This window comes from Chrysemys picta, chromosome 1 (genome assembly GCF_011386835.1).
Source record: "Chrysemys picta bellii isolate R12L10 chromosome 1, ASM1138683v2, whole genome shotgun sequence".
Taxonomy (NCBI): Eukaryota; Metazoa; Chordata; order Testudines; family Emydidae; genus Chrysemys; species Chrysemys picta.
In genome coordinates, this window is record NC_088791.1 from 25,066,688 (window position 1) to 25,079,719 (window position 13,032).

The window sequence follows — 13,032 nt, forward strand, 5'->3', positions numbered from 1 at the left end:
ACAGGTCAGCTCTTCTTAGCAGATACTCCTTAAAGCATTCACCCGTTCCAAATAGCAATTAGATCCATACGTCCAGTTCAAATTTGTTCAGACTCTTTCTTTTGTTCAGAAAGAGATTTAAAGTTAGTGGCATACATTACCCAGAGATCTGTTTTGTAAATCTCTTCAGGCATGGGTTATGTAGTGCATAATCCATGCTATGCCATTGAAAGCAGCCTTGTACAGGCATTTAGCTAACAGAAATGTATACTAGCAAATAGGTCCACCCCTGGTGACACTGATTAATTTACATAGAAAAGAAAAAGCAGAAGCACATACGAAATGTTGAGTGCTGCAACATGGGCAGACTCTGGAGCTGCTGGTGAGAAGGGATTGTTCTAGAGCAGCGGTGGGCAAACTTTTTGGCCCGAGGGCCACATTGGGGTTCCAAAACTGTATGGAGGGCCGGGTAGGGAAGGCTGTGCCTCCCCAAACAGCCTGGCCCCCATCCCCATCCACCCCGTGACTGCCCCTCCCGGAACCTCACCCCCTATCCAACCCCTCCTGCCCCCTGTCCCCTGACTGCCCTGACTCCTATCCACACCCCTGCCTCCTGACAAGCCTCCCGGGACTCCCACGTCTATCCAACCCCCCCGTTCCCCATCCCCTGACCGCCGCCCCGACCTTCACCCCATCCAACCACACCCTCCTCCCTGACTGCCCCCTGGGACTCCCTGCCTCTTATCCACCCCCCCTGCTCCCCGCCCCCTTACCATGCCGCTCAGAGAAGCAGGACTGGCAGCCGCGCTGCCTAGCTGGAGCCAGCCACGCTGTTGCGCTGCACGGCAGGAGCCCGCCGCCTAGAGCGCTGGCAGCACGGCGAGCTGAGGCTGCAGGGGAGGGGGGGCAACAGGGGAGGAGCTGGGGGCTAGCCTCCCCAGCCGGGAGCTCAAGCGTCGGGCAGGACATTGCCCGTGGGCCATAGTTTGCCAACCTCTGTTCTAGAGGTTACGGCACAGGTAACATGAGGCTTGGATTCCCCATTAATAAAAAGGGGTAATAGTATCTAATAGCTTTGTGAAGTGCACTCAGGTGAAAAGTGCTATAGAAATGCTATGCAGTAGTATTAATGTATGATTTGACTGGTGTTTGTAAGTGTCGCATAGGCATGAGGGATCATATTTTCAAACCAGCCTCTGAAATTGTGAAGCACAAATCACACTTGTACATGCAAACTGTGCTTGTAGACATGTAAATATGCAATGTACACACAACAGTGCTGTTTGTGCCTTCAGCCTCAAACTTTTTGAATGCAAATTTAGAGGTATTTTTGACAATTTGTCCTAAATTAGACAAACATTTAAAAAAAGTATGCTAAAAGAATCAAACTTTGAAAATAGTCATAGGTATAAAATAGTCAATTGTTATGGAAAGTTGAATAAATAGTCAATAGTAAATTGTTAAATTAACAAAAAAGCTCTAGATCAAATTAACTAGTTAATAGTAATGCCACTTTATCTTATAAAAGGAACTAACAATGGCTTGATAGACAGCTGTTGAGGACAGTTTGTGTGTGTGTATATGTACATATTATATATATATATATATATATGAGTCTAGAAGTACATGTGTGTGTGTATGGGTGTGTGTGTGCATATATATATATATATATATATTACACACACACCAACCCTTTTTAAACATGTGCTGGTTTTTTCGCTGATCAGTTTGAGACAGATCGTGGCCCCACTTGTCCAGCTGCAGCCCCGCCTGTCCCTACACCAGCTATGCACACTGTGTGTAGTAGCATCTAGGAATAAGTAGCTTCTGCAGAGTTGCTCTATCCCCTCTTGTGCTTGTGAGCAGAGCCCAGGCACTCCCTCCCTCCCTCCCGTCCCACACACACATAAATGTACATCCCAGACATTGGGGGAAATAATCTGTATCACTAAGCCTAGTGCAGGGTATTGCTTCTTCCCTCAACCCAGAGCAAGGGGAAACCTGAAAGCAGATTAGTCTCCCTTGTTTGTGGTGAATCTACAGTCTAGCACTTTATTTGTATGTTGTATGCCTTTCCCTACCCTTCCTCTTTTTAGATGTTGGGTGTTTGGGGAAGGGACTGGGTTTCTACAGTGTACAGTTGTAGAGCTCTTAGGCTATTTTGCATGCTACTGTGATATAAATGATAATAAGAGCTGGTTAATATGTATTTATAAAGGTTGGCTCCACTGTCCATGACCCTACCTGACAGTTCAAACCTCCATTTGACTTCAAAAGCAGCAGGAGCAAACAAAAGCATTTTAAATCTTGTTGCAACAGTTTATCATCCCATAACTGTAATGAAAGCAGTAAGATTCTTCAGTCTCCCAAAATGAAAAGTTTCCAAATATCAGTAGTTATAGGCTTTTAAAAGAAACTATGAACCACAGCAGCTCTTTGCCCAGTTCAGTTGAGTTTTAAATAACAGATTTGTCAGCCTGAGTTGTAAAAGTGACCAAGATTATAGATCTCAGAAGAGATCAAATGAAGTCCAGTAGGTTCAGATGTCTTAAAATCTAATTATGATAATAATTATAATAAAAGCAACAAAACATAAATAATTGGAGGTAGAGTGTTACAAAAATGATTATTGTCTACCTTTGCCCTTTATTAAATGCCACACTATGACAGCTCTTTAATCTCCAGTTTCCCATTATGCAGAGCTGAACAGTCCAGCTTCAGCACCAAGCTCAGAGAAACAGAGCCCCATGGCACAGCAACACAGCCCCATGGCTCAGCAGAGCCCTGTAGCACACCACAGTCCCGTAGTACAGCCACCACCGCCACAACCGCTCCAGTTACAAGGACATGAAAACAGGTAAGAGCAGCTGCTCCACGTTCTGCTTCCTTTCGGTACAGTGTGAGACCTGATCCAATCGACCTTCTCTCTGTTTCTAACTACTGTGACATATCATGTTACCTGTTGCCAACATTCGAGGGGCAACATTTATAAAACATAAATTGTGTGTTCGATTAAACTGAAAAGTATCGTTCACCTACATGTGTGAGAGACGTCAGTCTACACAAGGAGCAAAACTTTCCCGAAACAGGGAGCGCTGTGTTCAAACTTCAGATTCTCAGAACTATTTACTGGCGTGATATTTTTTGCCAGAGAACTAAAGCATATTCTAGTATCTCTTGCTCATAACTTCATTGTTAATAAACTTCATTTTTATGTTCCTGACATTTACGAAACACATTTATATCTAGTATGCTCTTGGTGAAATGGCCTTCTTTTTAACCCTCACACCCACCTCCATGTCTTCTGCATCGTAAAGCACTGTTGTCAATACAATATTTTTCAGTTCAACAACGGATTTTATCTACAGCAAACTGATTTTTCCCCAGCTGATTTCTCTAGTTTAGCTCTCAATACATGTATGATTTTTTGTGTATACGACATAGTTTGAATGAAATGATACAGTGTATTACTTAGTGGGCTAGGAGGAAATCTAGAGTGTTGTGACCAGCTACATTCTGATCAGAATGTATTTGAAATAGATTTAGGTTGTGGAATATTACAATAGTTCTTACATTATGTGATTTTCTGTCAACATTATTTTGTCACTGGATTAATTTTTTGGCTTGTCAGATAAAACTGATTACACTGTCAGTCTTTATGCTAAACTTGACCGAGTAATGTACCTCAGCCAGACCATGACCCATAAACAATAAATGCCAGTGCCGGAGTTTCTGCATTTTATTGTAGATCAGGTGCTATGCCCTGTCAGTCACCTATGCTTAATACAGAAATCATATTTATAGAGCTGTCAAACAATTTAAAAAATTAATCGCGATTAATCACGAGATTAAAAAAATGTGATTAATGGCGGTTTTAATTGCACTGTTAAACAACAATAGAATACCATTTATTTAAAGATTTTTAGATGTTTTCTACATTTTCAAATATATTGATTTCAGTTGCAGCACAGAATACAAAGTGTACAGTGCTCACTTTATATTATTATTTTTTATTACAAATATAAATAGTATTTTTCAATTCACCTCATACAAGTACTTTAGTGCAATCTCTTTATTGTGAAAGTGCAACTTACAAATGTAGATTTTTTTTTACATAACTGCACTGAAAAATAAAGCAATGTAAAACTTTAGAGCCTACAAGTCCACTCAGTCCTACTTCCATACTGATGACAGAAGCATGGAATCATGTCCTCTGGAGTGGTGGCAAAGTATGAAGGGGCATACAAATGTTTAGCATACTTGGCACGTAAATATCTTGCAACACCGGCTTCAAAAGTGCCATGCAAACACCTGTTCTCACTTTCAGGTGACATTGTAAATAAGAAGCAGGCAGCAGTATCTCCTGTAAATATAAACAAACTTGTTTATCTTAACGATTGGCTGAACAAGTAGGACTGAGTGGACTTGTAGGCGCTAAAGTTTTACATTGTTTTGTTTATGAGTGAAGTTATGTAACAAAAAAAATCAACATTTGTAAATTGCACTTTCACTAAAGAGGTTCTTGTATGAGGTGAATTGAAAAATACTATTTCTTTTATTTATCTTTTTTACAGTGCAAATATTTATAATAAAAAATAATAATATAAAGTGAGCACTGTACACTTTGTAATCTGTGTTGTAATTGAAATCAATATATTTGAAAATATAGAAAAACAGTCAAAAATATTTATAATACATTTAAATTGGTATTCTAATATTGTTTAACAGTGTGATTAAAACTACAATTAATCACGATTAATTTTTTTAATCTAGTTAATTTGTTTTGAGTTAATCACTTGGGTTACCTGTGATCAATTGACAGCCCTCATATTTACTTATCCAAAATGCCTTTCTCCTCCATTTCTACCGGTATCACCATATAAATATTACTTGGGAGTGGGGACGGATTTTAAATTCTGGTCCCCAGTCATCTCCCGCACAGCAAGGACATTGGATCTCCCTCAGCCAGGGAGTCTTTCCTCTCTTTTATCCACACAGTGCATGAGACGATGCTGCCAAGAGTTGAGTTCTCAGCAGACTCCCCTGTGCTCCACCACACAGGAACAGACACCCCATGTGCCAGATCGCAAGAGCACTCCGTAAATTTTGGCCCCGATACCCCTACATTCAGTGGCATTGCAACCATGCAGCCAGAGTGGTGCTCCATACCGTACTGTTTGAGCGACCTGCCAGTCCTGCAAAAACCTCGAGTAAGCAGCGATTGCACCCGCCAGTCACACACTGACTTACACAGTTTTTCAGGTTCCTTTTCCTTACATTTCATTAGACACCTGCCTGACAGTGCCAGCTCCAGAAAGATACATGCTTCTGCTAAAGTAACTGTAGAACCCAATCCTAAAAATTCTTTTCAAGCCCCATCAGAAGTCCCATTGACCAGCACAATGCTCGGTAATAAATGTTTGCAGGATTGGGACATATAAACATATAAAGTTTATACTTAGTTTGTGACATATAAACTATATTAATTTTTTTAAGTTCTTAAAGGATGATCTGGCCACTATGTTACTGAATGTCCAGTAAGGTATATGCATTAACACACCTATTTACATATTCAACAAAAAATATTATTGTTATAACTTGTGTATAGCATAGCATCATCTTCTGGGATACTGATATGCCAGTATATTGTGAACTTGTGTTAAGCTGTCCAGTGTTCCAGAAATAATTCTATTATTAGCTGATATTGGGTAGTATTTTACCTATTTTTAATATGTTATAATTTGTTTATATAGTTATTCACCAGAAAAAAAGTTGTTGTTCTGTATCAGTCAGTCAAAATCCTATTTAATATTTTTAAATTACAAGCAATAAATTTACTTTGCTTATATTAAACAGACTCAATATTACAATAAGCCTAGATTCTCTATGTCCTTGTTACATGGAATCAATATACTAAAGAAGTAAAGAAGATAAGAAGCTTTGATATAAAAAAGCAGATCCCATTATGAATACTTTGTACAAGTTTTAATACTATATGTGTCAGGTCTTTTTTTGCAATCTCTATGAAAATAATTCAAGTTTCAAATCATTTCCCCTCTTATCTCTGTTTGTCTGGTTGGAAATATAGCTAGGAATGGCTAGTTTACAGAAATGTACTGTATCAATAAAGTGTCTATGTTGTAGCCTAAGACAAAGCCATCTAACACATTATGCAAGTTATTTCCAGGGAAAAATGAACAAAGACAGAAAACAATGCTCAGATTAATTCCACATGTTGAATACATTCATTTGCATAACTAAGCATTTTCCTTGAAAACCTAGTACAGATTCCCTTTTCATGGTATGAGTGTTATTACTAGGTATGCTGAAGCTTTATTAGAGCAGAGCCTGAAATACACATCAGACAAAAAAGATTGTTAGCATCTTCTTTCAACTAGTTAGCAATTAAAACAATATTTATAAAGTATTAAATCCTTATTAACCAAATTCGGTTTCCTTCCTTCATAAATGTGCATCATATTCTAGATCTGTATTTAAATCCTAGAATGGCTTACTAGGAATTGCTACCATAAGATCTTGCAGTGAATCAGAGCACTTAGTGTACACTATATTAATGGATACTATATCAATGATTTCTTTCTATTAGTCAGATAATGGCTGGTACAAAGAAAATGTCCATTTCTGAATTTGAGAGCTCACCAAAAAGAAATAGCTTTTACATTAGTAAAATATAGAGGCTGTAAACCTCTGAATCTCTTCAATATTTTAAATCCTTATTTAGTCTACTGCACTCTAAGTTCTGGAAAACAATAAACAAATTCAGTCTTTTGCTTTGTATTATATTTTCTTCTGTGAAATTTCGTCTTTGGGTTACACAAGGTACATGGGAGTCAGGACTCCTGGGTTCTGTTCCTGTTACTGCCATTTAGGGCCCAATTCCGATCCCACTGTGGTCTATGGGGAAATGATACTGTACTGCCTTGGACAAGTCATTTAGGGCCAAATTTTCAAAAGTAAGCTCTAATTTAAGATATCTCAATTTTTGCCTTGGAAAGCTCATCTCAAATGCACCATCTGCCTCTCAGTGAAGTCCAGTTTGACACAATTTTACAGCTGTTCAGTTGCTTTTTATCTCTCAGTATTGCATTTAATGCCTTTCTGCAAATTCTTTTAGCGTTGTGCAGATTTCTGAAATTTTAAATAACTAAAATAATCATTCTAACTTACTCAGTTATAGGTCAGAAGTAAAAGCAAGACAGGATGTGAAACCCGACATCCGACAACCTCCATTTACTGACTACAGGCAGCCTTCAGCGGACTATAGACAGCCTCCATTAGACTACAGGCATCCTCCAGTAGTGGATTACCAGCAGCCACCACCTCTGGACTACAGGCAGCCACCTTTAATAGATTACAGACAACATTCTCCTGACACCAGGCAATATCCTCTGTCAGATTACAGGCAGCCCCAGGTACAAAGTGAAATAATCACAGCTCTGAAAGCAGGGTCTTTAAATTGACCTGAACGTTTGTATTATGATTTATATTTTTTTGCAGAAGAAATTAATTCCAACTTCATTAATGCTTGTAAAGTGCTGTTATTTTTACACTAAAATAACGCTATTTATAATACTGTTGTTACAGCTGCAGGTAGACTATTTTTTATATTTTGGGGAGTTCAAATAATGATGAGAAAATGCATTCTCCAGAACATTATTCTTCTCAAACCACTGTATACCAGCATCATAAATAGTCTTTTACCACGGGCTGTGCTTTAAAGGCACAATCCAGCCCTAAATCAATAAACTGTGGCTGTATCCAGTTCAGATGGGATTTCTACATAAATTATCATCTTTCTGCCATTGTAGAAGACATACCTTATTTATAATCAGAAAAATTACAAATATCTCTATGTCTTTGTGTCTGAAAAGGAAGCTTCTCCTTTTTCAAAAACAACAAGGAGTCTGGTGGCACCTTAAAGACTAACAGATTAATTTGGGCATAAGCTTTCGTGAGTAAAAACCTCACTTCTTCGGATGCATAGAGTGAAAGTTACAGATGCAGGCATTATATACTGACACATGGAGAGCAGGGAGTTAATTCCCTGCTCTCCATGTGTCAGTATATAATGCCTGCATCTGTAACTTTCACTCTATGCATCCGAAGAAGTGAGGTTTTTACTCACAAAAGCTTATGCCCAAATTAATCTGTTAGTCTTTAAGGTGCCACCAGACTCTCCTTTTTCAGAAGATCAATCTTGTGTGTGTTATGACTTGATGTGAAATAATCTATGCCAGCAGAAACAATCTATATACAAATTAGCCAGATGTCTCTTTTTACACAGAGCCCAATCTTGCAATGCTTATTCCCAGAAGTAAGCCTTATGTTAGTAGTTTGTTGATTTGAATGGGAATGTTCTCATGAGTGGTGTTTACTAATGGGTGTCAAGGTTGAAGGATCTGGTGCAAATTTGGGTTAAAAAATCTCCCCCTTTCCTTGCATAAGGGGGGAAAAAGCAGATGGCAGAAAGTTTATTAAATCAGGAGGCACATGTTTCCAGAAGTCCTCAGCGAACACCACATTCCTAGGTCAACCCTCTATAGAGTTCACTTCTAGGGCCATATTTTCAAAGCAGGCACACATGCTGTCTCCATGTAAATATGTACACACCTGTTGCCTATGTAAAAATATATTCTTTGTACAAGAATATTGAGTAATTCCACATTCAAACATATGTTCAAAGGGTTTGGTTGTGTTTTTTTCCTTAATGTGCACAAATCCATTCACATAGTTAATTTGTTTTTACTCTCTGTGTCTATACAGGATTTTGATTATTTCACTGTTGACATGGAGAAGGGAGCCAAAGGGTTTGGATTTAGTATTCGAGGAGGAAGAGAATACAAAATGGATTTGTATGTGCTGAGGTTAGCAGAAGATGGGCCAGCGATAAGAAATGGAAGGATGAGGGTGAGTAATTTAACTCTTTTGAAACAGCTCCATAACATAAATTCTAAGGAATATATATATATTTTCAGAGGATTTTGCGCACTGCATGTAAGAAACAGTTATATTTTGTGACAAGATCAGATAGAACTTCTATAATACTTGTCTAGCGAAGAACAAACGCTTTTATATTGTTAAATGGCCTAACAAGAGCTGAATAAATTACATTAAATAGGCAGTAGGTCTAGGTAATTTATTTGTGGATTGGATATGTCATTTTTGATTGCTTTGTTTTGCAATTTTCTCCATATTCTTTCATTCATTTCTAGACATCTTAGAAACTCCAAGGAATGAAGAGTTTGTTGCTTTCTTAATAAAAATAATAGCAGGGTAATTATTTATTTCTGTAGTCCAAATACAAAGACACAGTGATCTAGTATATTGGACAATGGATTGGGTATCAAAAGACCTGGGTTTTAATCCTGGCTCTTCCACTGTGTGCTTATGACCTTCAGAAAGTCACTTCACTTCTGTCTCACCCCGCGTTGTTTCATCCACTTAAATTATAATATCTTTTTGTCAGGAACTAACTTTCACTAGTTGTTTGTATAGCACCTAGTACAATGGAGCTCGAAACTCAGTTGGAGCTTCTAGATGTTGTTATAATATAAATAATAATAAAAACCACATCAGTGCACCGAGTGTGACAAAATTTCAAAGTTAATTTAGGAAATTCCACATTACAAAATAAGTGGATCAAGATTTGTGCTTTTGGCCTGTCCAGCTGTTATAGTGAAGAGTTTATCTGAAGAGTAGGTATAAATTCATCTGCACTTGCACGTTAATACATAACAATTCATTGCACAAAAAAGTGTGCGGAAAGGCAACCATGACAGTACAGTTAGACCAAGAATCAGTACACAAACTTTTCCTTAAAATATCTAACAAATGCTGCCTTGTTGCTCCAATATTTAATCATAAAGATGGGAAATGGAAAAATAGTGCTATACTAGAAAGAGAATGGATTGTTGTCATGTGGCAGTTCTGAATACTTTCCTGTTCTTTTTGCGGATACAAACTAACACAGCTGCTACTCTGAAAGCAGTTCTGAATGAAATTCTGCCCTCACTTGCATCCCATGCAACCGCAACAAGTCTAACTTTCTGTCTTTAAAGAGTACTGGGGTCTGACCATGCTAATACAAAATTTTGTTATGGTCCATGTGTCACATACAGTTTTTAAGATTCGATTTGGTCCTGGAGTACGCATAGGCCACAAAGCCCCAGGCATTGTGAGCTTGCCTGAAGAGGAGCTATGGAAACACAGAGCACCCAACAACTCCCCTTCCACTAGGAACCTAGACACAGCCAGCACTGCCCAATCAATGAGAACCACTGACTAACTATATATAGAGTATATAATGTAGGTGTGAGTTAACATTGACTTTGGAATCTTAGATTTTAATTTTTTTACTTGTCTTTTCATTTGTTCCTTTATTGCTGTATTATCATCGTTTATTGTACTTAATAAAAAGTCATAACCAGGATATATGATATTAGCAGCGTGTAACTAATTGTGAGGAAAGCAGTAGAGCTCTTCCTTTACAGTCAATGCTGGAAGTCATATAGTTTAGGGCATATGACCGAGATTACAGAACCATGAAGGATGGTGCCTTTAGAGAAGTATCATTGCAGGTAATTTCCTATATTTAGCCAAAGATCTGACCAGTAAAATTATATGCATCATTTGAATAGAATAATATCACAAGTATAAAATAGACCTTATGAGTGAATACTACTATATCCATTTTAAACAAGTAAGGACAGTAAGCCAGTTCATGGCTCTTTTCAGTCTCATTGGGAAATATTTTATAATGTTCCATGAAAACATACTAATTGTTTGTTCCATGAAAAAATACTAATTTCTTTTCTAAAATAAATTTAAAAACTTGTCTAATTTATATAGTTGTTATACAAAGCCAACTGTCATGGATACCGGGCAGGCCATGCCTTAAACCCCTTTTTGTCCTTTGCAAATGCACTCCTTTGGGGACCTCTCTGGGTGGAATCATGCTAGACCAGATCTCTGGGCTGCATTCCACCGCCACCAACCATGTTAACCCAGCAGGCTCAACTGGGTTTGGCATCTGTAAGCCTTTTACCTCTGGGGACAAATGACCAGCTGATTAAAGTGACTCAAAAACAGTTTCTTCAAAACAAAGTAGCATTTATTTGCCAAAAAGAACATAGCATCTAGGAAAACGGGTTTAAACAACAAAGAATCCTATAGAGAGACAAGATGGGCGAGGTAATGTCTTTTATTGGACCAACTTCTGTTGGTGAGAAAAACAAGCTTTTGAGTTTACACAGAGCTCTTCCTCAGGAAGCTCAAAAGCTTGTCTCTCTCACCAACAGAAGTTGGTCCAATAAAAGATATTACCTCACCCATCTTGTCTCTCTAATATCCCGAGATCAACACAGCTACAACACTGCATACAAAGAGTCCTGTACACACATATCTTTACCTAAGCTTAACCACTCTATTCAGAGCTCAACTAAGGACAATTTATTCCCATCTCTCGGTTGTGGGAGTCAACCTCCTTGCTGCAGGACTTGTGTCTCTCTATCTGCCAGCAACTTATCTCTAGTTGCTGCTATTGACAGCCCACTTAGCGCCCACTTCTTCCCTATGCCAGCATCTTTATGGTTCAGGATTCCCTTTGGTCCTAGGCTTTCAGTCTTGAGAAGAGTAAACCATGCCAGCCTGCTGGAAGCCAGGCAGGGGCATTTACCAATTAATAGCTGCTCGCATCGTTCCCTTAAATAGCTTTATCTGTCAGAGTTTCATTTTCCTCTTTGCTTCCCCTTTAACAACCTCCTTGGGTTTAACTCCCGGCAGTAAGGCAGGATAATAGCAAAGATAAATTGAGATTCATATAATACTTTTAAAAAATAATATACATAACTGTGTCATTCGCCACACGAACCAAGTCAAGAAAGGAGAAGTTAAGGCTGGATATACCATTGTGAAGAATATGTTAAGATAAAATTGACCATGTTAGGGATTAAGGCCTGCTCTACACTTAAAAATTTTACCAGTATAACTGTGACATATCGGAGTGAGATTTTTATCATTATATTTATACAAGTAAAATTCCCTGGGTGGATGCAGTTATACTGGTATAACAGTGACTTAGGCTGGGTCTACACTACCCGCCTGAATCGACGGGTAGAAATCGACCTCTCGGGATCACATTCACATTCACAACTAATTCATCCCTATTGGTCAACACCAATTCCAAAATGGATAACCCCCCTAACTGTTTCCAAAACTTTCTGAATTAGAAAGTTGTCCCTTCTACATGCTAAGAACTTGGACATAATATGTTTTTCTGTAATAGTCTTCCAAAAGCTATCAGGGAAGTGAAAAATCTCCATTAATACTAGCTCATGTGTATTAGCTAATCTTGTTACCTGCTTGTTACCTGCCTCATCCACTTCCTTGTTTTGATTTGGTGGCTATAATAGACCCCCTTATCCATAACATAACTACTATTCTTTTCCTTTTTTAGCCTCATCAGAGACTCTCAATAGATCTCTCCTTACTTCCTCTTGGAGCAAGTGTATACATTCTTGATGTACAGCACAATGCCTCCTCTTTTTTTCTCATACCTGTCCTTCTGGAACAAGCTATATCCCTCAATGCTGCTACTCCAGTCATGGGAGTTGTCCCACCAAGTCTCTGCAATGCAAATTAAGTCATAATTTTCTTCATATACCATGACTTCCAGTTCATCCTGCTTGTTCCCGTGCATTGGTATGCAGGCATCAAAGATGTTTTGCAGACTGCCCTGTTACTTTACTTCTTGCCTCTTTAATGCATTGTGATTTCTGGTCCCTTCTCAATAATTTAGCCCCTTCCCCTTGACTTCCTTACTTGAGGCTAGATGTGCATTGGCCAGGCCCCATAAGATCTAGTTTAAAGCTCTCCTTATCACATTAGCCGTATGATGTACAAATATGATCTTCCCAGTATTTGATAGATGAAGCCCATCCCAGCACAGTAATCCTCTTTCCTGGAATATTATATCTGCAGAATTTGAAATCTTAGAAACAAAATCTAATAAATTAGAGAAATCAATCTAAATAA

At 38.4% G+C, this 13,032-nt stretch overlaps 1 protein-coding gene across 9 annotated transcripts in view; it reads left to right on the forward strand.

Annotated features, from left to right (window-relative positions):
- The window catches only part of MAGI2 (membrane associated guanylate kinase, WW and PDZ domain containing 2), a 1,106,753-nt gene that overhangs the window by 1,054,598 nt on the left and 39,123 nt on the right, over window positions 1-13,032 (forward strand). For 5 of the 9 annotated variants that reach the window (XM_042859399.2, XM_065554827.1, XM_065554858.1 and 2 more), the window contains 3 exons: window positions 2,665-2,836; window positions 7,172-7,412; window positions 8,764-8,907. In XM_042859399.2, the coding sequence (XP_042715333.2) occupies window positions 2,665-2,836; window positions 7,172-7,412; window positions 8,764-8,907 (557 nt within the window). The remainder of the gene's footprint in view (window positions 1-2,664; window positions 2,837-7,171; window positions 7,413-8,763; window positions 8,908-13,032) is intronic. The other 4 variants (XM_065555069.1, XM_065554906.1, XM_042859401.2 and 1 more) reach the window with 1 other exon arrangement.